Genomic DNA, 27,123 nt, shown 5'->3' on the forward strand with positions numbered 1-27,123 from the left:
CATCCATCCATCCATCCATCCATCCATCCATCCATCCATCCATCCATCCATCCATCCATCCATCCATCTCACTCACCTCAACCATCCATCCACCTCACTCACTTCAACCAACCATCCATCCATCCACCTCACTCACTTCAACCAACCATCCATCCATCCATCCATCCATCCATCCATCCACCTCACTCACCTCAACCATTCAACCATCCATCCATCCATCCATCCATCCACCTCACTCACCTCAACCATCCATCCACCCACCCATCCATCCATCCATCTTTTGTGTCCAACGTTGAATATGGCAATTATTTTAGTAATTTTTTTAAACTCTTTGCTACATATATAACAAAAATTGTAAATAATTAATGACTCACACACAATAAGACCAACATTTATTAGCTAATTATAGTCCATTATGATTTAACATCACCTTTAAATCAAAGAAATCAGGCCCTGTCATGATTTCCAGTGTTTTGGATCCAGAGATTTGCCAACTGTAAGCAGACCTCTTCACTTCAAGGACTTGTGACATAGGAGGACCAAGCACAGTAAACACTACTGCCATCAACTTGGGCAGAAAAATGGCTGTTCTTGATCTGCATTGTCTCTTGGAAGGACAAAGTCTCTGTGTAACTACAGGACAACTGTCCTTCAACCTTAGAAATTCTAAAAAAAAAGAAAAAAAAAAAAAGAAAAAGAAAAGCAAAGCAAGAGCCATACATGCAGCGGTTGCAAACACAATCATTTGTGTTCTTCACTCTGACTGCGTATCCAAGCATGTGTTCATCTGCAGTAATGCAATTCACAATGTCATATCTAATTACAGTCTGAGCAGACAAACTCACATGCACACACCGTGCTTCCCCATGAGAATAGGACTTGTGGAAGTGTTATGGCTTTCTTTCTGCATGGGTGAACCACAAACCTGCCCGAAAGAGTGTCCGTCAAGTGCCTAGAGGGATATTCTATAAACAAGAGGAGGGAGGCTGTGGAATGGCCAAGGACACAGTCAGGGTGACATCTCATGTTTGCACAAGCTTGTATATATGTGAGCCTATGTGCATGAGAAGTGCAGCGTGAGCTAGATGTCTTCCTGCATGCATGCAGATGCCTGACAATCCTGTCTCAATGCGGATGGATTTCCGTGTCTCTGCAGATTGAGTATTTACACAGCCGATCTGTCACTACTTCCTGTCTGCCCATGTATGCGCTAGCCAGCTCTCCTTCAAGCTGGGATTGACATTAAGTGTTCAAAGGTCCTCACGCTTGCATGCCTGAATCTGTGTCAGTGCAAAAGGAAGTATGTGAGTAAATGTGTGTAAGTTTTACATACAAAATGGGGACCAAATGTTTTATTTTCTAAATAAAAATACTTAAAATGCTAAAAGTTAAAATTTAGGGTTACAGGATATAAAATTTCATTATCTCACTATTAAAACAATATAAGTGAATGAAAAGTTACCACCACATTATAAAAATAAATGTCTGCTAAAGCAAGTTATGAATAAATGTGACAAACTGCAGCCAAAGATTTGTGAAAAAAAGCGTGTGTGTAGGTTATAAGAGCCCTGGCTTGCCTTCGGGGCTGTAAAGAATTGCTTATGTAGTGGTGTGTATGTGAAGTGTGCGCATGAAATACGCGTCTTACATAATCCATGAGATGTATGGAATAACCCTTCTCAGCTTTTCCCCTTTGTGTGACAATAGAGATGATCTTTTTCTTGCCCTCTACTGAGATAAGCAAGAGTAGAGCACCTGATGTCAACACACACACACAAATCAAAACCAGTATTGGTGAACATACATCAAAACAGACGAATTTCCCAGGAGGCACTGCTTTTCAAAGGACACATTTCCCCATAGAATACAGCACTTTTTTTTTTCTAGTGGCACGACAGGTACACGATGAACAGGATCAAAGCCATATTTTGGGAATTACAGATTTTTCAGTGCAGGCAAAGTTGCTTTTCATTGTTAGAGTGACAGGATCACCTCTGGCCAATAAATTGCAATTATGATTAGCAAAGTTCTGGCATTAGTTAATGTACTACTAATCAACAATAGTCAATTCATTAGTTATAAACAAACAGTGAACTTTTTTTAAAAGGGCTAGTTCACCCAAAAATGAAAATTCTGACATTAATTACTCTTCCTCATGTCGTTCCACACCCGTAAGACACTTATGTAGTAACGAAGCCTCGTTTACTGAAATCACGTGACTTTGATACAGTTTGATACAGGCTCTGAACCACTGATTCGAAACAAACCAAAAAAAAAAATTCATAAAGCTTCATGAGGCAGTGTTTTGAAATTGTCCATCACTAGAAATTGATCAATAAAGACATTACTTTTTTGTTTTTTTGGCACACAAACAATATTCTCGTCGCTTCATAACATTAAGGTTGAACCACTGTAGTCACATGGACTGCTTTAAAAATGTCTTTAGTACCTTTCTGGACATTGAAAGTGTTAATTGTCTTGCTGTCAATAGAGGCCTCACTGAGCCATTTGATTTTATCGAAAATATCTTAATTTGTGTTACGAAGATGAACGAAGGTCTTATGGGTGTGGAACGACCCTTAAGACGATGAGGGTGAGTAATTAAAAAAATTCTGTAATGTAATTCTGTTTAGTAATGTTAACAAATACACTATAGTTTATAACTTAATTTTAACTTCTGATACATTAACGTTAATTTATACAACTTGAAATGTCAAAAATAATGTTACAAGTAGTCCATGACAGCTAATGCATGAACTAATGTTATCAAACTGAACCATATTGTAGACTATGTTGGTGTTTGTCTATACATGCTATACTATATAAACAAATATTGTTGTTCACAACATGATTGCATTAAGTATCCCATGTACTCTAAAAAACCAACCAGAATAGTCCATTATTTATTACATTTCATGTTCAGGCTAATAGTGGTGCAGGGGCTAGTTGGGACCATGTTGTTTGTCTCTATCACACACACAGGTCAGACAATGAGAGTACTGATAATAAATTAAAAAAATAAAGCACTCAACTATATCATAATCAGTATTTAACAAATATTTGAGCAAAAACAAAGACATATGGCCTGGCAAGGATAGTGTTATTGCTAATATATGAAGCCATTGCTAAGTGTCACCAGAACATTAATTAGCTTCCTTACTAAAAGTGCGAGGAGAATTAATTACTTTTTTGTAGGGTTTGTTGACACAGAGAGACCCAATTTGCTTTCCTGCCAGCAAAGAACACTTGGGTGCGTAAATACTCAATTAAACTTTTGTTTTGCAATGGAAACCGTTGCAAAGATCTTTATTAGCACATTTGCAGGAACACAGTCCACAGATCTGCCAAACTTTTTAGCACAACAAAACTTCTGTGCGTGGGTTTAAAATGAGAAAATACTCCATGCAAAAACATCCATGTTAAGCACGGGGGAGGTTTGGAAAGAGCGAGTACTGATAGGGGTTTGCGGATGGATTACGCTCATCTGTAACGTAGGGGTGACCTGAACGAACTCTTCGCGCTGCTCATAATCACTGCTTCTGCCAGGGGAGGCTCTCTCATTCCTATGTAGCAAGGAAAACTGCAATTGCTCATGAATTCAAGATGAGGAATAGGAACCACAGAGACGCCATGAGAGCGCAAAGAGCTTTTTCTTGTTTGTTCAAGATTCATGCTGCAAGGCGTTTTGTTCTGATTTGGCATGGAGAGCACTTGAGTAAACTTTGCCATGGAGGAAACCTCGATGAAAAAGAGTAGCAAGACTTAATGCGATGAATTCTTAAGATGTACATTCAATTATGATATGATAACGCTAACGCCAGGGAATTACCTGTGAGATTAACAAATGAGATACAATACTTTTGATAAACTGCACCTGTAAACATATTGCTAACAAAATACTTCTGTTTTGAAAAGAAAAACAAAAACGAACCCTTTACTTTACTATAAAAACATTATTACATATAATAAATTATACATATAAAACGAATACTATTAAAACAACGTTAACATAAATGTTTAATACATATTGCAGTAGTTTAATGATTTAGTACATAACAGAAACAAAGAATGCAATATGCAAATACGACTATATCTCCAGTCTGAAGCTTGAGCTGGAGTGATAATACTCAAAAAAAAAAAATATTGCACTGTTACATAACTAATTAATGTCCAGAGTGAAACTCGCATGAATACTTCAGATGAACATTCTCAAATTTGATTGGTCTAGGAGTCTGTGTACGCATGCTGATGTGTTTACAGCCAATGTTTTACATCAGAGACATCAGTCCTGCCATGTTTGTTGTCTCTCTTTAGCCGGCCAAGTCCCTGTTGTGGCGGAGCAGGCCTTAGCGCAAGCCTCCGGGGAGAGTTGCTGTGTCTAATTGGATAACTCTTACTGTGATTCACCACAGTGCTCTGGTTGTTCCTGTCTGACACAGCCTGCCCTCCATTTGTTAAATTAGAAGGCAACGATGACAGTGGTGAGAGGAGTGAGGAACAGAATGGAAATGCATATATAATCACACACTTTCCTTTTAGTGCCATTTCTACAGGGCACTTAATGCAATTTAGAGCAACTCAAAGAACAGGCATGACAAAAGAGGGAGAGAAAGACCAGGAGATATGCTACTCTATAAAACTTGTCTAAAAGTCAAGACACCATTTACTTTATTAATATATGTTTCTGGTCTTACTGTGAATGAATCAGTGAATGTTATTTCAAAAGGAATAAATCCTATGAATGTATACACAAATGGCTGAGGAAACTGAGAAATCAGACTCAAAACTGCAACACCTGAAAACTCCAGAATAGCATTTACTTTCTCAAGAACTCCGATAACCTCATCTGTAGCATGTATGTAATTATCTTGTCGTGTTTTATAATATTGCCATGGCAACAGCCACTGCTTCACTGGAGCTGAAAAAAGAGAGAACATGATATAAAAAGTGTTAAAACTTTATTTAGGCCACTTTGTTGTTAACAGAGAAATTGTGATATATTCGTGTGTTCAGGCAAGTCAGTTCCAGAATGAAATCACTTCCATCAGAGGAAATTAAAAGAAGGCCTTTAATTAAAATGCATTGTTCAACATGAACAAAATATAACTCTTACAGAATGATAGCAAGCTCTGCGCTTTCATCTCCATGTTAAATATTAATGTAGTAATGCAAGTCTGAAAACTCGGGTTCCATTAGACTGACCTGAGCCTCCCACTGCCTTCATTCATCCTTGGCTCACTCCAGATTAGCCAGGAGGTAAAAAATGCTAACTCACAGAAGCTGGCACTAAAGCACAAAGTGTTTCTCACAAGCTCTGAGAAGTACATTCCCAAAAAAAAAAGGTTTCTGGGCACCTTTTGGGTTTCATTTGTATATTTTGATTGTCTGTAGCACTCAAGTGTTGCAACAAATTGCACAGCGGTTCTACCTCTCGCTAACAAACTGGTACTCAAATACATTCCCCGAAACAAGGCGTACTGATGAGGCCCTTGAAGAACATTCCTTCACAACAGCAGGGATCCAGCCAAATTAAATCAAATATCAACAGATACACTCTTTCAGAAACAACTGCAGACATAAAAGGGGTACACATTTGGCCGGTTAGCATGGCCCAGTTAAAGAAATCCCAACGTAGGACATAGCTCCTCTTCTCTCACATCACAATCCTCTGACATTTCTCTTACATACTCATTTTAGACTTCTAATTTGTGACCGGCGTTTTGATTTGCTCTATCTTTTGCACTTCCACGTTCCCCATTTCTCACCTAAGCTTATGCTACGCCTACGTCACATGTCGAGGTCAGAGGTCATCCTTCTGCCAGAGCTCTGCTCTCTCGTGAAAGTGCGTACGGCCGTTGCCAGAAGTCAGAGACTATAGTTTATAAAGTTTTAAATATGGACATCTTTCTTACAAAAACCCATCGCTTCACTTCAGAGTCGTATGGATTACATTTATGATGGATGAATGCGCTTTTTGAAGCTTCAAAAACTCGGGCCCTAGTCAATGCCTTCACAAATCTGGGAAGAACCAGGATATTTTCAAATATAACCGATTGTGTTCGGCTGAAAGAAGAAAGTTATATACACCTAGGATGGCTTGAGTGTGAGTAAATCATGGGATCATTTTCATTTTTGGGTGAACTATTCCTTTAACCACTGCTGGATTCAAAAAGCAGTTTTCTCCTGTGAGAGTCATTTAGAAGTTGGTGTATTCTGACTAAATAAATATGTGATAAGCGCAAATATGCCATAATATTACAGCTGATGTTATCCCAGAACCTGGTTGTTTTGGAGGTCTCTTAATATAATGGGACTTTGTTCCCATCTTTTTTTCTAAGACCTTATCGGTCCAGACACACATGGACGACACGTGGAGGTGAGCTGCATTCACCCACAGTACAAATTTATCGAGCTTAAATGTCACAAGCAGACGGCTGCCCTTCTCAACCCCTGTGGAACCCTGTCACGAGTGTTGTAAAGCACACAAGAGCCTGGGGAGGCTATTAGAGCTGAAATCAACCCCCCGGTGACGGAATTATGCCCTAATACCAGAAAAGGCAGGAACAAGGAGACAAACGAGTGACCGTGGGAGCGGCGGACAAGCTTAGTGATGTTTTGAACAATGATGAGGATGATGATGGGAGACATGATGATGATGAGGTGGTGGGTTTGTCCCAGTTTTAGAGAATCATGGAGTGGCCAGCCAGAGCCTGGCTGAAGTAGACCAAACTCAGATTTGAGATGACAGAATGCCCCGTTTCTCAAAAGTGGACGTCTCTTCAGATTTGCCGCCTCATAATTAGTGTGTTGTAATTACAAGAAAGCTCTTTTAATAGCCTGTGTTGTGAGATGCGAGAATGCAGGTAGGCGCGGTGAACACTGGGGTCATAAACCGCTCACTAATCAGCAGCCATAACTCTGTTGCCCAGCAACCAGAAGTGTTCGAAAAACTCCATGCAGCAACTGTTTACATTTCAGAGCAGTGTTGGCGCTGACTGTATATGATGTTATGAGGAACTTCTAAATGGATTCCCTCAATCTACAGGGAAGCGTATTAAAAAGAAAAAAGTGCAATGAAAGCAGAGGGGGATCATGGGAACGGTTTCTGCATGCGAGTAAACCAATACAATGTAAGACTCTTTGGTTTTCGTGAACGTTTACTTAGACGTCTCTGTTCATCAACAATGAAACACTAGTGTGAGGAGATCCAAATGTCGAAGTCTTGTGTGGTGAGACTTTTGATTATAAAGTCTAGTCTGCAGTGTATTCTGGCCTCAAATGGCCCACGTAGATATAACCATTTGATCTTGAAGTCCAACAACTTTAGAACAACTCAATGCAGCAGTCAAATTGTCCTGCATCCAAAATAGATGTACTGCATTTGATGAACCTCTTGACTGTTAATAAAATATGTTCATAGTAAGAAAATTCTTGAAGTTCTTAAAGTTTAACCTAAAGCACAACAGGCTTGCAATGGTCCTTTTCATTAAAGGAACACTCCACTTTTTTTGAAAATAGGCTCATTTTCCAACTCCCCTAGAGTTAAACAGTTGAGTTTTACCGTTTTCGAATCCATTCAGCCTATCTCCGGTTCTGGCGGTACCACTTTTAGCATAGCTTAGCATAGTTCATTGAATCTGATTACACCGTTAGCATTGCGCTTAAAAATGACCAAAGAGTTTTGATATTTTTCCTATTTAAAACTCTTAAAACTCCTATTTAAGACTCTTCTGTAGTTACATTGTGTACTAAGACCGGCGGAAAATGAAAAGTTGTGATTTTCTAGGCTGATATGGCTAGGAACTATACTCTCATTCCAACATAATAATCAAGGAACTTTGCTGCCGTTCCATGGCTGCAGCAGGCGCAATATTACGCAGCGTCTCTCACAAACGTCTCCATGGTTGCAAGGCACGTTCCCTGTGCAAGCAGGGGCTCACAGGCGCTGCTTAATATAAACTCAACTGTTTAACTCTAGGGGAGTTGGAAAATTAGCCTATTTTCAATAAAAGTGGAGTGTTCCTTTAAAATCACCTGGACTCCTTGGCCACGTTCACACAGCAGCAGAATACGGTTGTCAGTCCTTTATTTGAGTCCTCAATATGGTTACATACCGTTTTGGACAACTAGTTGTCTGTCACGTCATACAGTGCGAGAGAGCCGCTCTTCTAAAGGGTTTTGTGTGTGGTTTCGCTTTCTGTAGCTTACTGAGAGATATGAGCTGTGTGTCATCTTAAGGTGTTAGATCCAGTCACTGTTCTCCACTGGAGCGGCTTCCATCAGTTTTGAGTTTCTTTTCCAAATTCAAATCCCATGTCATGCGTGAGACGTTGCAGGCGTGTGCAACACTTAAAAACTCTGGCTAGCGCATGTTTACAAGCTGCTGTTTATTAATGAAGTTTTGATGGATGAACTCGTGGTTAAATTAGCATGTCAAAAGTGATAATACTTTTCAGTTTTATGGATGTTGCCATCTTTAAAATTATGTTGGTTACTAGTAAGAGAATACGAGCTTGACTCCCGTTGCACGTTCATACGGCCAATGTTCCAGCTACTGTAAGTTGCTGTGTGAACGAGACATTTCAAGACTCACACCTGTAAGTAAATGCGGTTGTCAGTCCCAAAAACTAACAGTGTGAACATGGCCCTTGTTTCTTTATCTCAGCGTAATAGCCAGTGAGCAATTATTCTACACTACTGGAGCTCCTCTTTTTTATTTTTTCATTATAAAGCAAAAACAGAGATGGATGAAAATGAGAAAAAAAAGGAAAATACTTTTTAATGAAAGCTCACCCAGTGAATTTCATTACTTTCACTTTCTGAACTGGACACCTAAGACATCATTTCCCCCATCCATCAACAAAAGAGCAATAAAAGTAAAATAAACACTTTTTTTCAATGCAAGAAAAAAGAAAACACTTCAACACCTGACTGGAGAATGAAGGTCATCAAGATAAAAGAAACGCTGCCCTCAGCTTTCGTTTTCGTCTTATACTGGTCCTAAAGGGTTAATTATCTCCATTATTCAGTGGGGCCTGGGAAATTGAAGAATAGATTGGGACAAATCCGACAAATAGCATCTACAGTCTTTGAGAACAATGCAGCTGTCCAGTTCATGGGTGGCAACTGTGTTCTCTCATCAAACACATTCACATCAGGGTGGCCTTGTACTGGCAGCCCCCTCCAGATAGCCACAGGGCCAGGGAGCAGGAGACTGGGGCACAACAAACCAAACTTGTCGTCTTTGATTCACTGCCAGTGAGTCAATCCAACCCACTGGGAAAGCGACACCACAGGAAATAAGGGTCAAACTGTGCTTTCCTCAAGGTGCCAGTGCAAAACATACCATGCTTTGTTTACAGCAAGGTGACGCTGTGGCAGAAAGGTGTGCAAGTGAGTGTGCATATGCGAGTGCCTGTGTGTATATCCAAGGGAGTGTAAACAAGCAAGATTGACTTTTTAAGCCAGGCATGTGTTCAATCAGAAGGGAAGATCTATGGATGCATGTTTCATATTGGTCGCTATTTTCATGGGGGCTGGAAGCCGATAACACTGCCTTTGAAAGAAAGATGAGGCTATATGTTTTGGGACTTTGTGCGATATTTTGTAGAGGCAAGAGAGAAATGAAAAGAAAAAAAAAAAGATAGATTTGACAAGACAGACAGAAACACGCTCTTCGCCGCATCGTGTCGTAGATCATATTGCTATCAGCACGGAGCCGCTCTCTCTCGCCAAATGAGGGATAGAGGACAGAAGAAACAGCTGGTGGGAGTTATGTTTGTCCACCAGGGCTGTTGCTTTCTGTGGACTGTTTCAACCATAATGAAAATGAAGAGAGAGATTGAGATCAGGGATGAAGAGAGTTTCATCAATCACATCTTAGTGGGGAGAAGAGAACAAAACTGATAGTGCCAAATATATAGCCCTGTGGCACCCTCTGAGCTACATACTCATTCCTGTGCCTTTTGTCAAGCTCCCACTGTTTTTGGAGGTCTGGTGTCCATTTGTTCTACTTCAACTTATGCAACCTGACAACAAATTTGGGTATTCTCTTTGTTCACAAATACATTGGATGACAGGCTCTGGCCTCAGCTCTAGGAGCTCAAGGCATGCTGGGCAGAAAAGAGATGATATTTATTAACCGGAGTGGAGCCGGAAGATATCTAGAATGATAAGTAATGAATCTCTTTGCTTGTCAGATGCAGCCATGATACATATGAATTTCTGATTGTGACTGAGTAAAGACTAAAGCTCCAACTAAAAACCTTGTGGGTAGCCCTGCTTTCTACTGTCTACTGTCAGCAGAACCCTCTACAGCAGCATCCTAAATGAAATGGAAACTAGTAAAGGACTGGTCTGAAACATCTGATGTGTTCTGATGTTAACATCTGGATCTGATGTTAGCATGTTGCTAAGCTAACATGATACTCTTAAGCTGGGGGGGGGGGGCATGCGGTAAAATTGGGTAAAATGCTCATTATCAATACCTTTTAGTTATGAAAATAAATATGTCTTTAGTCTTGTCTACAACTGAGCTTTTTGCAATGCATTCTGGGGTTGCCATCAATGACAATATCTTCATTTTTACCTTCCTAATTTTAAGTAGACAGTAGCTGTACTTGTAAGCCTTTTGCTTATGAATAAAATAGCCGACTGGAGTGTTGCCAAAATGGCCGTAGTGTGAACTGGTTTGCCTTAAAAGGGTTCTGGTGATGCCTTCTATATTGGCCAAAAGAAGGTATCGTAAAAGATAACATAACGCTGCTGCCTACTGTGTTTGCACAGGTTGTGCCAGAAGAGCACCAATGATGCTTTAAAATGCTACATAGGTGGTTTTGGAACAGAGCCTGAGTCTGCATGAGAGTTGCTGGAATTCCACCAAACTCACCTTCTCTTTCCTCTGTCTGGCGGTTTCCTCCACAGATACCAGACTCTTGTAGTAGGAGCTTCTCTCTGCAGTAAAGTGGACCTTAGACAGTGCATTCTCCACCAGAGCCACGGAGAGATTCACGCCCTCGATATGAAGCCAGCCAATGAAGTTCCCTGCTTTATCCATGCTCTCCACCTCCACTTCCACCTAGGAGAAAGAGAAAAAGACAAGGCAAAAGAGTGAGTTAATGTACTGTATCTGGGATTAGCTGAGATTCCATTACTGTGGCAGCGGAGAAAGAGACTTTGTCTTAAATAGACAGATCACTGGAGGAGACTGAGCTATCTATTGATCGTCCAGACGGCTCATTCTTCAGGCAACTCAGGGGGCCTTCAGCATACCCCCACTCATCTCATACACTCACGCACACACTTCCTGTCACTGACATCACTGCTGGGCACGTCTTTCTCGCACAATTAAACGTGAGGTTGAGATTCAGCCTGGCGCTAACTTTAGCCTGACATTCTCAATTAAAGCGGTGACACCAGGGAACACGCACCACTAATATATTACATTTGTCTCAGAGCACGGACGCCGTTCATTGGCTAGTGATCAAAGACAGCAGGCAAGGACAAAAAGAGTGAATTTCAAAGAAAGACAGGACGAAAAAGGAAAGGGGGCAAAAATAGTCATTTTAAATACTAACCAATTACTAAAGGAAAATATGCAAGGATGAATTCTGTTTCTTAACACCTAAGACAGTAAGCAAGAAAATTACACACTGTATGGCCCTGTCCCAAATGGCACCCTAAACACTCGCAGTCTTCCTACAAGTCCACACTTTCGCCACTTTGACTGTCAGGAAGTATTCTGAAAGTTTAATGCATTACCATGCATTTTCATGGCATTTTGGGTGGTTTCTAAGTGTTGCTAGGTGGTTGCGATGTCTCTCTGATACTGATTCCTAGATTTTTTCCACAGTTTTAACGTCCGACCCAATCTGATAACTCTCAGCAAAACTCATGAAAAGCTTAGGGATGACTTATGCACCAAACTTCAACACTAAAATTTACAGGCTGCCTTAAGAAGCACCACTGAAAATGTACGCCCCCAAATAATGTCTCAACTCTTGCGATCCATCAGACAAGCAACATCCACATTGTGTAAGTGTGTGTTGTTAAAATAGGTTTGTGTGAAAAAGGCAGGTGTTGTGAAAAGACACTCCAAGAGTCAAACGATTAAGAGTGCGGTTGTTCAGCCAGGAAGCCCCTTGGGAAATCTGCTGGGAATTACTTTGGAGGCAGAGGCTGCATACGCAGGGAGAGTAAAAGCTTTTTAATGAGGGCATAATCGGCACTTTGATTAAACACAAGAATGACAACCAACCTCACATTATGGGGACAAACAACTAGCCTCCCACTCCGACCCTGGTTGGTGGCAAACTAATGCTGTACATGCAAAAAGTAATGGCTCCAGCCGGGTTCACGCTTAGAATGTTCCGGTAATCTGGGTTGGCCTTAGCCAGAGGGCTAAATGTATTAGGTCTAGGGCAGCCAGCTTTACACACCCCATGTACATTGCTGTTTGAACAGAGTGCAGAGTTAATCAAAGTGAACCAGTATAGTAAATTAAAGGTTTTCATTAGTAATGATCTGATGTTAAACCAGAGTTTTTTTGTTTGGGTTTTTTTTAATTAAATGATGCTAGTTTATTGTGGGGGCTACCAGGGTGTTACTCTGGAGTTGCTGAGGTTCTCTGTGTGGTTTTATCATGTTTCTGTGAGGTTGATAGCATGGTTTTTGGTGGCTGCTAAATGGATACTTACTGTCAAATGCATCCATTATCAAATTTCAATCACATTCTGTCCATAAAGGCTTTAAATTTCAGATACTGTTTTGCACAGAAGATCAGCTTCTCAGATACAGATCATAGACTGGGCGGCTCTCTGCTAACCTCCTGCGTTATATAATCAAGTCTTTAGATGGGAACAGTGTCTTCCTCAATGTCAGACAAGGGGGGGGGTTAGACGTGATTTGGCAGCACATGCTGCAGGATAGTCTACAACTCTCTTTAGTGCATCTGTTTCATCTGTCCACCAGCTCTAATGCATCCTAGTCACTCAACACATCACATGATGCTGTATTAGACTTCCTATCAAAGTTAAACCCTCGGAGAACAAAGAATTGATATTCATGATGCTATTTATTTATTCATTTTTTTGTTAAATGTGTTTTAGAAAATCATTATAAAATCTTTTTATATAAAAGCATATAGACAACTGAATAACAGCTTTCTCCTTTTCCCCATTGTTTAGTTATATCAATTATTTTAGTGGTTGGTATAATTAAAATAATAGAAAATGCCCTTCTTTGAACATAATTAGGCTATTAAATTTAGTATTTGCAATATCATTCAATATAAAAAAAAAACTAAAATTTAATTTAAAATATTTTTTACATTGATTACAAAAAAACTACCAAAAAAAGGAAATGTTTTTATTTTCAGAAAATATGCAAGTTGAAAGTTTCAGTGCATGCAAGCATTTTTTCAATAACTAAACATGACAGATGTCAAACACTTACTACTAATAATAGATTAAAATAGATAAATTGGTTCAAAAAGTGTTATGTATTGTCACATAGCTGGTGCCTTTCGGTGTGACTTTAACAAGCTGTGGAAGTTAATACGCATTTTTTTCCCACCAAAACTGTTGATGCATTTTAGACTGTCAGCTACTACTATGTGTTACCACCCATTTTAATTAAAATTAGGTAATATTTAATAGTCTTTATACAAATGTTGCAATTCTGCTACACTGGATCTCTGAGGCTTAAGGTTGTTTGTGAGGGAGAGAGATTGAGGTAGAGAAAAACATATGGCCTTTATATTGGCAAATAGATTTAAAATCTCCTGCTTATCCAAATACAAGGTCACACTCAACGTACTCGCCTGCAATTCCGAGAAAACGCCAAACGTTTCATGTAAGCTCTAATAAAGCAATATACAATTACATTAGTTTAATCTGAATGGCCCCAAAACCAAAAGATTAATATCTTTGCAGTATTCTTTCCTGGCACAACACCATGACTCATACACCCAAAGACAACATTGATAAACAGAAAAATGCTTCAGTGTGATTAGGGAGCTGCAGAAATGCTTTCCACAGGGATCATGTATGATATATCACAGGTGTTTTTCAAATGCTTATATTGATGGCTCGAGCTTTCCTTCATCCAGTGCGGTGCATTACCATGTTTGCAGTACTAATTTACGATTGTGAAGTAACGCTGGAGTCAGTCGTGTAGAAAGATTGGACGGTTAGTGTGACGTTTCGTTCATAATTGGCATGGGACACTAAACCCCACTTTAGCAATCACAACTCTATGAGTTTGTTATGAGGAATATGGCAGTTTTATAAGTAGCACTTATACCAGCCATTTAAATGTCATTTTAAACTTCTATACAAGCAATTTGTTCACTTTTTGACAAAAATCACACCAACAAACTTGAGCTACAAGACTCTGCCTGCCCTACACAGGCGACAGACGTAATGAGTAGAAATGTTGATGTATTATAAAACAGTGAAGGGGCATGATAGCAGTTATTTGCTAAAAATTACTCCCCTCAGTAAAACATTAACACAAACTCAATAATAGACCCTAGAGCGAAATTGGGTGTGTGACAGACTGTAGGTGGATGTCTGGGTGAGTCAGGGCCACGTGTTTCTCTGGGTGCCCACACTGATCGATGCATTGAACATCTCACCACCACATAGCCGCTCATCCCACACAGAAACAGGAAAACACACCAGCATGTAAGGGCAGGCGGAGTCTCAGATAGCTGGCCCAGATGGTTCCCAGTGGAGGTTTCCAGAGCCACTATGGCTCCCTGTGGATGAAGCGTTTGAGCCAACATGGCTCCCGCTGGATCACAAATGGCTTCTGCAAGTGTGAAAAATGCCGGTCAGAGGAGAAACATTAAAGCAGAGAGAGATTGATTTCCAGTGGGGCTCGCTTTTAAAGGAAACATGGGCCCTGCCCACTTCAGATGGGTCACGGTGAGCAATGATATTATATTTAAGAGCTGATGGCCACAAAAAAGGATGACAATACAGCAACAGACAGATAAATCTGCATTCATTTAAAGCTTCAACCTGGTTAACCTTGCCTGAGAGCATCCCTACAAAATGATATACAGAATCCCCAAACAGTAAACACACTCGCGGAGTAATATACACACTCTCAAGACCCTTGCTTTTAATCACCGGAAAGCCCTTCACAGACTTTAAATCTTATTTTATGGCATGGACCAATTACAGAGGGTGTCTCTCTTGCTCTGTAACTCAACGCCCAACATGTTGAAGTACAGGAAGGATATCCTGACATAACTGTGTTACTATAGCCTGTTAAGTCCTTTTGAAAACAGGTGACATACAGGATTTAGCACTAATTTGTAAAATTAATTTGCATATGTTAGCGGTATATGCCTCCTTTTATTTTCATTAAACAATATCACCTTATTATGAACAAAGTGTCCTGCCGTGGAGGTACTTTAATGCCTCCCTCCAGAAGGCATCTGACACTAGTGTTGGCAGATAGACTTACTATAATGGGAAGTTTAAGTCTGAACTATAATAATAGTTATTACAATAATTAAAAAGCGCTGGTAGGGATATGATGAGTCAATCATAATAATAAATTATGACTGTTATTAATATACAACCAGAAAAATGTCCTGATGTCCATTATGACATGACTATGAAGTTCACTTCAAGCTGAAATCAGGAGAGAAATCCAGTGTTTACATCAGAAAAGTGTGTGTGAAACATTAATACAAACTGTAAAATGTTAAAAGAGTTTTATGCCGTCCATGGAAGGCATCTGTAAAACAAACAAGCTCCTCACACTCAACTAAATGTTTCATAACACTTCATTTATTGGCTCACACACACACTGAAATTACTGGCTTTGCTTGTGCATATCCTTGTGTTTTGTGGGTAGGAGAAGTACATGCAGTTTTATTTGTGTGTGTGTGTGATGGTCGATGAAGGTGAACTTTCCCGGGTGTGCAGTAGCTTAGCTCACACATGACAAACACGTGGGGTGAGAGGAGGAGAATGCGTGTATCTGTGTGCATGTATTGATTAAGCTTCAGGGCACATACATCAGTCACAGCCATGCTGTCTGAACACAATCTCTCAAACATGGGACCCATTATGAGCATGGAAAACTTGCCAGGCGGCCCATCACAAACTTAAACACACACACACCCCCCGACCCAGCTCAATAGAACCTTTTTCCGATTGGCACTTTTAACTGACAACTGACGCAACAAACTTTTCACCACCATTAAAACTGCCATCTATTTCAACTCAAAACTCAAAATTTTAAATTCATGTTCTCTCTTGCTCTTGTTCAATCAAAATTGTCTAAATTATGGATCATTTAAAAAGGGCCAAAGTAGATATCTTACACCCCGTGAAAGCAGCTGCAATCAGGACGGACATATTTTCAACATTAGAGCTGAGAATCAATGAGATATGGCCTAGAGAGACAAACGTGAGAAAAATATATTAATACGTCTGGAAAGTAAAGTGTGTTTCTTAGGCAACTATGGGCGTTTTGACCCTGCATTTTGGCCTTTTACAAAGGTACCTTAATTTTCATTTTCTTTTCCCCCTCAAACTCATTAGTTTATTTAATCTAGTTGTGATTCATTGGTTGGTTGGTTGATTCATTAATTTAAATATTTGATTAAAATGATCTGAAGATTCCCTTTTCTAAATTTTATAGATTCTATATCCAACCAGATATAGAATATTTTCTATTTAATTATGATTTAGTTTGTTCATGGAAACAAACGCTCTATATGAAATGGATTTAAAAACAAATGATGAAAGCATGATATATTTTCCAAAGCAACTGTGACTTTCACATAACAGAAAAAATAAATAAATAAAAGAAATCTGGGGCATGAAAGTACCTGTAGTTGCAGAAACAGCCAAAATCAGAACCCAACACTTAGTGACCAGTGTAGTGTAGTGTAGTGTAGTGTAGTGTGTGTGTGTGTGTGTGTGTTCATTCCCGTTCAGTGGGGAAATTGCCTCATCGGAGCCAGAATCGTCTGAATTTCCAGCTGCGTGTTGAGTGAACGCTGTTATTACGTTTGTTGACAGCACTGCTGCGAGGGTCCACAATGTGAAGACTGCTGTTATGACGACAAAACTGTATGCGTGTGTTTGGGTGGGTGACTTTCATAATTACAGTAAAAAGGAAGATGTTGCAAGGCAGTTTTAACTCAAAGCATGAGACCTCAGGCACTGAGGAATCGCTTTAACCAGCCACTGCCAAGAGACAAACGTGCACAAACACACCTCACATGCAACAGTGTAGTCATGCTAAAACCATGAAAATACATGTGAAACACAATATTAAGTGAGGAACACTGCACAGAGTTCAGAGGTGGCACTTAACCTTGTGTAACCATAGCAACCACGTCAAATTACAGCACCATGTGGTACCATCTGTGAGGTAAATTCATAACAGGAAGGACAGTCAGCCAGAACAGGAAGCAGATACACCAGATGGCCCCCATGGTACAGTTCATAATATAAAGTGCTTGAGATGCTCCGAAATAGTGCATCAGATAGCACCTGGATCCGCATATAAACCAACAAATTTATTAGTTACCTAAATAAGGACAGTATATAGACTTCTATTGTTTTTATATAAATCTAATTATAGATCAAAACTAACCCTAGCACTCATCATCATCATCCTAGGACTGCCACTAAAAGAAAACTGAAATTTAAAAATAAATAAAAATCTCCCAAATTAATAAATAATCATTGTCATCACCACCACCACACTAATAAAATTAATTCCTAGCCGTACCACTAAAGGAAGACTGCACATTTAGAATTTAGAAAAATATATGTATATTCCAATTATTTATTATTAATAACTAAACTATAAATTACTATTACTTAGTTTTAAACAACAAAGGGTTTTTCAGAACTTCTAGGGAAAATTTGGTCCTCAAACTATAGCTAAGTATTACAAAATCTACCCCTCATACACCCTTTATCCAGAATAAAAAGGCTTGATTTCATCTTTTGCAGCAGAATTGTTTTGTTGCATATGCTTCATTCCTGGTGTGTAAAGTTTACTTGCATACTGTACATAAAAGGAGCATACACACGCAGACATTGGTTAACTAAGACTAAAACCTCTGGTATAACAGCCAAAACCCCAGAGGTTTCAGGGTAAATCCATAAAATGGATCAGACCCCACCAAATAAATAATGGATCGAAACACTAATGGTGGAGGATCTATTTTGGAATGCAAAATATACAGTTAATGGGCCTTTTAATCAAAAGAAATCAAATTAAACTATCCAAATAGAGTATTACTATAGAAGCAAAAATTAAACAAGAAGGTTCTTTTTAACACAGTTTAAATCAATGGCTCAATCTAAGGCCAACGTGTGAGGGTCCATCGATTGAGCGTGAGAGAGGGAACTGTTAAACCTCTTTGACTGATGTATTAGTTCTGCTTTCCTTTTTCAGAGTGCCCTATAGGCACTTCCGGCCATCAGACTGGTAGAAAGCTGGCAGAAAATGTTGGACTATTGCTATGGGTTCAAACTCAGAGTCACATAACTGTTAGAGGGCTGAAGTTCAAGAGGGAGTAATGTAATGCATTGTGTGTGTTTGAGAGTGAACGTGTTAGAGTCTACCGTCCTCGAATTTAGTGCCGACCCAAAAGGTCCAGCACTGCACTAAATAAAGTGTTTCAGTGGGACACTCAATGAACTGAGACAGCAGCATAAGTAAAACTCACAGAAGAGGAGAGTTAATAAAACTCCAAAGGTCAAAGGTCAGTTTAATTTGAGTGAATGAAAGTGTGTAAACTGGGAAAATTACAGTTAAAAGGTATACACTGATCTATTAAATAGAAAGGTACACACTGTTCTATTACATCCTGTGAATGCTGTCAATTCCACAGCCCAACTGCATCTTAAAAAGGTACAATCTTTTCTCTCTCTCTCTTTTTTTTTTAAACCATAACTTACTCTTTCTCTTGGTTTTAAACATTTCTGACATCATAATTCAGCAACTTTATATTTGTATACAAACTTTATATTCTCACAGGGTTGTTAACTAAAATTAAAACGCTAATTGAAATATATGGTGATAAAAAAAAAAAACTAACGCAAATGTGTTTTTTTTTTTTCAGTTTAATTTGAAGTTGAAGTATTAATTAAATTAATTAAAAACCAAAAGCACAAAATTATTTAAACTAAAATTTAAATAACTGAAAATATAAAAATAAAAGCAAATTCAAAACACATACTACAATAGTACATAAATACTAAAATAACACAGATTACTGATAGAGAATATGTTGAAGAAAATTAGCCCATAACTTAAATGATTAATAAAACAGATAAAGATAAAAAAAAGATTAAAATATGAATGATTTTTTAAAAAATAAATAAATAAGTGAAAAAAAAAAGATGTGAGAAACAGCAAACACCATGACTGACTTGCATCATCAGCTGTTTCATAGTCAATAGAACACAAAGCTGTGTGACATCAATGAAGGTGATCTCTGTACATTAGGTTGATTCACACATCTCAAACTCCTGACAGAGAAGGGAAGTAGTGCACATGTGTCAGAGCGTCTTTCAAACCAAGAGTTTGTTATTTGCACGATGGACCAGATGCAACAATACAGAACTCACGTGCCACTGTATCATTAATAGAAAAATCAGAATGAGGTCCTTATCAATTACTTAAGTAATGTGAACAAAGCCAAGAAACCAAATTAAGTTAGAAGGTAATGAAAGATTTACTTTCTCCACTAAATGACCTGGAAGACCAGATGAAAGTAGGAGGTGAGGCGTGAGGGGATGATTTTGTGCTCTGCCATTTGAGTTACTGCATGGAAAAAGCAGAAAGTAGCAAAAAAGCTTCATTATATGTATTACTTAAGGCTTTAATATGAAACATCCTGCTGAAGGGTAAAAATGAGTAGCAAATCACTGGGAACGATGGTAAAAGATATGGAAATAACGGTGGTTTGGAGTGCAGATGTTGGTGGCGATGTTAAAGTACCTCCCAAATGGTATCCATTTAAAAGCCTGCCAGCACGGCTGCATTTTGAACAGTTTGCATTAAGCAGCTTTAATACTACACACACACACACACACACACACACACAAATCCTCTGATTCACACACTCATGCAAAACACTTAACGAATGGTGCAAGTTTGAAATTGTGTGAGCGGTGGCACTTATTCTTGTAAGAGCATTTATATGCCTGCATGTGCATGCAAATCCTGCAATTGTATGTTTGCATGTGTCCATTGTGTGCAATTGCTTAAGAGGGAGCGCATGGATGTTTTAAAAAGCATATGAAGCGTTTATTCTAATGCCTCCAATAGCCTCTGTGGGAACAGGTCAATATTTAGTCGATGGGACTCATGGAGCTGCGGTGGTCCCCTCTAAATGACCTAGATGGCTTTATGGAGCAATCAATCCTGAAAGGACCCTATGACACAAGCTCTTCCAGTCAGTCTCACCACAAAGATAACCGCTAGAACATCAGAGGCACCTTTGCAACCTGGTACGGTTCCTCTGGGGTCAAATTATCTTTCAACCACAGCATCTCAAAGTACTCTTCAAGAAACTCAAAAGAACCCTTGAGATGAGCCTGGCAGATCTCATCTGAAATCCCCAACGTCCAGCTGGAAGATACATGAGGTCACACATCATAAAAGTGTTTCCTTCATATCCTCTCTTAAGCTTGTCAATCTCCACACAGCACATAACAAAGACCAGCGGGGGGAGGCGGAGAATCAATACCCCTGATCTCTCTCCACAGGGGTATGTGCACTGCTCTGTTCATGTCAGGAGCTAAGAAGCAAACACCATTGGCTGGCGAGAAGTGTCATGTGACTTGAGAATTATCTTTGTATCTATGGTTACGGCTCAAGCTGAGGTGATCAAAAGGAAACAATGACCCGTGGTGTGAAAGACAATGTTAACAGGGCAGCGGATAAATATTTCAATGATTTTTCGTTGGACCACTTTGGGATAATGAATGAGAGCTTGGGAAGTCACAGAGCATGAATGGAGACATCCGATTGGACGAAGGGAGGCCAGCGGAAGCCAGAACGATTGAGTGAGCTTCTGGATGGTCTAAGAGTCTGGCTGTTAAAATCAATGGTGGCAATAACTGCAATCCATCTCTTTCACAGCTGCCCTTGCGCCCTGATCAATGAGTATTGAGCTACATCTGTAATATTGCGAATATCAGACATTATTTCCTTTCCAGAGATGATGGATCAAGACTGAATGTATAGACATTTGTATTGGTGGATGTTTTCGACCATGGTGGTTTACTTAAACACTTTGATACTTGAAATTGAAGTTTTAATTGTCATAATCTTTCACAGTATTACTGTATTTTTGATTTGGTGAACATAAGATAATCTTTAAAAAAAACAAACACACACACACATAAAAACATACCAACCCTAAAATTCTGACCAGCAGTGGTCTGCAATCACATCGTGTCTATATCGGAGCATTTATGGGGCAGGATAGCAGAATAACAGTTTTGGGGAGTCGTCCAAAATCTGTCAAGCTACACTGAATACATTTAGTAGCAGGGAATGATTTGAAACTTCATTAAGCCACATTATTTCCAAAAGTAGCACATTCTAATCACGTCAACACTCATGGAGAGAGATCCATCATAGAGACATACACAGATAGATCATGATGAACGACATTTAAAGCCCATTCCTGGGTCAAGGTAATCCAGCCATGTAAAAAGACAGACAAAGGCAGCTCTCATGGCCTTCAGGTTATCAAAAAGAGAGCGATGAGTGCCTGAAAACGTTGTAAAACTTAGAAGACATTCAGACCACATAGCTTTACACTTCATTTGCCATGTAGCCGTGTATTAGAAAGTCATGAAGTGCTATGAGGTGGATTGTTTCTAAGCATGTCTATTCGCTGTGATAATGTAGACTATAAAATCAGCAAAACAAACACATAAAACAGAGTGAAGTGTTTAAAAAAAAAAAAGAAAATGTATCCTCAACATCAGGCTGACATTTCTCATTGAGCACAGCTGTTATTTGGCTTTTCCCAAGTGCGTCGGAGGGAGGGGTGACGGGAAGCGGCAGGCAATCATGGGAAGCATCACCATTTATCTAAGGCTCCCATTCATACCAACACACAAAATGATGTGCCAACCAGTGTCACTCAAAAGGCCATTTCTGACCATCCCACAATGACAGCTGAACGAGAATGGGACAGAACAGAGAACAAGTGAAGGGAGGAGGAGGGCTGGGGTTGAGAATAGCATGTCATTTTTCAGTGTCTGTCGTTAGGTTGGAGTCGAGCCCCCAAGGCATGGAGTGATAAGCCGAAAAGACCTGCCACGAAGACAAACATGACACAGACGAACTTAGCCAGAAAAAAAGTACACTAAATTTAAAATGAAATAAAATACATTTTAAAAGCCAGTTATGGCTCATTAGTTGAAACGCATTGAACTGCGGTGCTCATGTGGATGGTGTAAGTAAGTCCGATTCATGTTATTTCCTACTGATATTATCACCATTGTCTCATCTCCGCATTCTATCAAAGTGAAATTTAGAATGAAAAAAAAAAAAAAAAAAAATGAAGCTACATGAAATAATCCACCCAAGAGTAAAGTGCCTGACTCAAAACCAGACACTGAAGCACATATATCTTGTACAAAGCAATTGACCAAATTAATGAGCTGGAATATGCCAGTGAATTTCCATTTGTCTTGGAATGGCCTTTGGCCCCATGATACATTCAGGGAATATGCTCACCATTTTTACAACAACTCAGTTTTTGCATTTCCAAGAGTGTCAAAAAGAGAAGATGGTGTAGAACCACTGCAATTGAGAAAAAAGTATATCATTATAGATGAGTTTTACATCCACAGGAAGTCTAAACAGCCAAGCAATGGCTGGTCATTACCATTCAATCAGTATTGACTCCTAAAGGACAAAAAGCTCTTAAGGGATGTTGTGTAACATTTCAAATGTCAGTCTATTCAATTCAATACTTGGGTATTGCAGAGCTGTGAACACACTGAACTGTGAATGGTGTCTAGAGTGAGAGGACGCACACAAACGATGACCGTTTCTTTACTCTCTAATCAAATATGCCTGGGATGCAGTGTACAAATGAAATTACAGTGCGACTGTCTCTCGGTCTGGGCACTCTTAATGTACATATGGACCACTTGACCCAAGTTCAATTGAGGTCTCTGCCTGAACCAGAAATAAGGAAATGCCACATCTTCTCCTTTAGGCCCAGAACAATATATATAGTCTAACGTGGTTTTGGAGTAAAAATATAAATATGTAATATTTCTTTCCATTTCTTCTAGATTTCTTTTTTTCTTCTTCTTTTTTTTTTTTTTTTTTACTAACTATCGAGTTTATAGTCATTGAATGGCTTTCCTTAGGTAAATGTAACATTTTGTGACATTTGTTTGCAAGCTGTTGTATTGACATCTATCTGTGGTTGAAACTCTGATTAAGTGATTGCATTAGAGATGGATTCATTTCAGTAAGTTGTACTTTATCTTTCAACATACTTTTTGATGTTCATTCATGTTTATTTTGTGCTGTAATAGCAGAAAATAAGAAGAGACAATAGGTTCATGTGCCGCTTGACCTGAGGTGTTACAGCGATCTGTAATGCCACATTAAAGAGCACCAAAACCACATGTATCGTTTGAATCCTGTAGTAAAATTTACCAAATTTAAAAGCCGATACTGTTTTATATCAAAAGTAACCTGATCGGTCTCATCTGTCAGCACATTGTGTCCTCTTTGCTCTGCGATGTATCTTTCACTGTGTGAGAAAATGGACCTGTGGCGTGAGAACAGTGAGTTTTAATGAGAGTTGGTGGCCCTGCATGGCAGCATTTTTTTGAAGTTATGCTAAATGTTATGTTTCTTATGTTTTATGCTATGTTAAACTCCCACAATTTACGGGTTCGACTTTGTTTGCACTGTAACAGTTTAAGAAACTTATCATGGTTTTCCTTTAGTAGTTCTTCCTCACCATTGAAGGGGGCGCTAGTGAGTTATATGCAGGTAGGAATAATTGCTGTTTAGTCAGAGAAGGTGTCAGTCTGCTGTTGAGAGGTAGGAATGGCCTACCCGATTTTGACTCACAATTCACTCTTGTTTATCAAGTTTATTGCCCAGTATAAGTAATATATTTTTTTTTGTTTGTTTTTTTTGTATAGTGTATTTGTTGTGGATGTTTTCTAATTGCACATATTGTCTATTGTAAAGGGGCTTCATGATATGTGACTACCGCTAAGTGGGTTAGCGTGGTACGCTAGTCCCGCATGGTTCGTCCTGCTCAAATGGCAGCATGGGGCCTTTAATTTAACTCATGCTGGATCAATGCCGTGATATTGAAGTGCAGTAAATGCCTCAACCTGTGTGAATTCCTGTTTATGGACAACGTTTCAGAAGGATTACATAGATATATTTTTGTTTTTGGGGACTGAACACAAACTGGATTATACTTTTTTGTGATTTTGCTAGACCTTCATCGTTTGGATTTCTGTCTGACTTTCTGCCTGTGGGATTTGGACATTGAATGTATGGACTTCTCACCAACTTCTTCCAGATAAGAATTGTTGTTTCTCTATTGTTCACATGTGGGACATACATTTTGAGAGACATTCAACTTAATTCTCATGAATATATCTCTTTGCATATTTTTGAACTGCTTTGTGGGTTGTTTATTTAACACACATAGTAAAGCAGGAAGCCATTTTATGAGGTTTAATATGAACAAACAGCGAGTCCTCCCTAGTATAGATGTGTAGCCAAAGCTTTTGCATGACAGAGCGGCGGTTATAGCACTATGCACTCTGAAGCACTGTCTTTTATGGAATTGGATCCGGGAGGGCTGCATTACAGTATTGCGCTACAGTGCCCCACTCATCAACTGCGTTATTGCAGGCCCTTCAAATAGGTCATATGAGATCAAAAGACTATCCGACAACAAAAATATTTGTCGATAATGTCGACTAATCGTTTCAGCCCTACTGTACACTTTTGATAAATGATCATTATGACCAACCATTTGTGTCTGCAAATAAATACCTGAATGTGTCTCTGGCCTTCTAGAGGCAGACCTCAAAATAACTGGGGGGACATTAAAATGCTGCCAGAAATTACAAAACGACAGCGACAACAGCAACAAAATCCCAATGAAAACCTGTTAGTCAATTACAAGTTTGGGCGGCAAAAAAAAAAGATCCCGAAACTCCATGATACGGTCTAAACGACTGACTTCAAAACAAATCAAGGATGTGCCTCCAACAGCTTTGTAATGAGAAAGAGGTAGCAGAAAGAGAGTTTAAGGAGAAACTGCTCACTCTTTACTCTTAATTCCCCTATCTTTTTGCCCCCCTTAAGACTCCGGGACGCACAGATGCTGCTAATCAGCCAGAAAGAGGCAGTCTGCCTGAACATAGACACATTATGACTGTCAAATCAGGGAAAGAGGAGCAGATAAAGTCAAAGAAGGTCAGGAGAGAGACAGAGATCCAATACTAAGATAAAATGAAGTGCATGAAGAAGCTGAAAGAACGGGAGTCAGTTACACAGCCATACGTTCTGTTATCCAGTAGAAAACAGGGCTTAACTGAGATTGAGTCAAAATTAAACTTCTAAGAAATGCGCACGGGCCGCACGGGAAGGAAAGTGCGAAACAGGAGGAGGATGAGAGAGAAAACGAGTGGGAAGGGGTCGAGTAAGGAGTCTGCTGCAAACTTAGGTCTGAGCAGACATCTAAAGCAGAAGATGTGCTGGTGAAAAATCAGCCGTGAAGTGAAGGCCCCGTCAGCATTTATGCCAGTGGCTTTGAGTGTTGTGTGCTTATTGGTAAGCAGAAGCCAGCGTTGAGTGGTTGCTGTTATGTAACACTGCGCCAACGTTATCAAGGTTTATGCAATCGAGGGTCACTGATGTGTGCTGAAGACGTGACCAACCTTTTATTGTTCATTTCATGCAACACCGTACTTTCACAGCTGCTTTCTTCAATCACAAATCTCAATGACCAAAATGACTGAAATCCAACTGTACAATATATACAACTAAGTGAATAAGTACGTTTACATGTCCAGTTAATTGAGATACAGCGGATCTCTCTTCAAACTTAAGATAGGGTCACACTGACCATTGTTGACCATTGTTTGTGGGCAAAATCAAACCATTTGAAAATAAATCATATGATTGATTAATAATTGGGAATTTCACTTAAGGGCAAATAATTTCCCCATGCAGATTTTGCAATTGGGTCCAGTTGTTAATTTTCCGCATCAATCAACTGACAGCTGTTTGGTTTAATACAGACCGTGAGCAGTGCTCCACACATCTATACATAATTGACAATAGACAATCTTTTTAGCTTGCTAGTTTTCACCATAACTTTGCTAATGTGACCACAGCTTTACATGACAAAACAACTGAATATCTGAAGGATAAAAACACGTCAAGCTTCATCTCTGTCTTTTAAATCATGAGTACAATACTGAAGCCAATTACGGTATAATTAATGTGCATTCATGCTGGACAAAAGCATACAATCACATTATCTTGGGTCTCTTCGTCAAAATTAGCAAAAACGGACTTGTCGAATTTCAGTCTGGCTAAAGCGTTTGATTGACATTTTAAAAAAGGCTAATTACTATTTTAGTCCAACTGAAATCAAACTTTTAAAGCACATGTAAATGCACTTAATAAAGAATTTTTTTTTTTTAATGTTAATGACGAAATTGTTTTTGAATGTTTACTAGAATGAAGACCCAGTTCTAATTATGCAGAACAGCAGCGTCAGCCTGAAAAAGACAACTAACATCACACTGCAAGATGTCCTTGAATTCCTTTTTCAAGAATGAATTTAAACTATGTACAACAAGACCACATGCCTGCAACGCATTGGTGAAGCATTTGCCTCTAAGTTTTCGTTCCTTGCAAAGTATTAGTATGTTTCTGGACTCAAACTTCAACAAACAAAGGATGAGTTTAAATCTCAAACTACTAGATAGGGGCAAAACCAGTATCTGAAGCCGTTTTTAGATATGTAAGAAACTTAGATAATTACATGGCTCCCTGGTTTCTGACAACTGCATAAAGAAATGTTCAAAATGTACAATAAGAAAA

At 39.1% G+C, this 27,123-nt stretch overlaps 1 protein-coding gene across 1 annotated transcript in view; it reads right to left on the bottom strand.

The window, feature by feature from the left end:
* Positions 1–27,123, bottom strand: part of snd1 (staphylococcal nuclease and tudor domain containing 1) — a 185,511-nt gene that overhangs the window by 41,844 nt on the left and 116,544 nt on the right. Inside the window, exon 17 of the mRNA XM_067392060.1 lies at positions 10,889–11,077. Within this exon, the coding sequence (XP_067248161.1) occupies positions 10,889–11,077 (189 nt within the window). The remainder of the gene's footprint in view (positions 1–10,888; positions 11,078–27,123) is intronic.

This window comes from Chanodichthys erythropterus, chromosome 8 (genome assembly GCF_024489055.1).
Source record: "Chanodichthys erythropterus isolate Z2021 chromosome 8, ASM2448905v1, whole genome shotgun sequence".
Lineage (NCBI taxonomy): Eukaryota > Metazoa > Chordata > Actinopteri > Cypriniformes > Xenocyprididae > Chanodichthys > Chanodichthys erythropterus.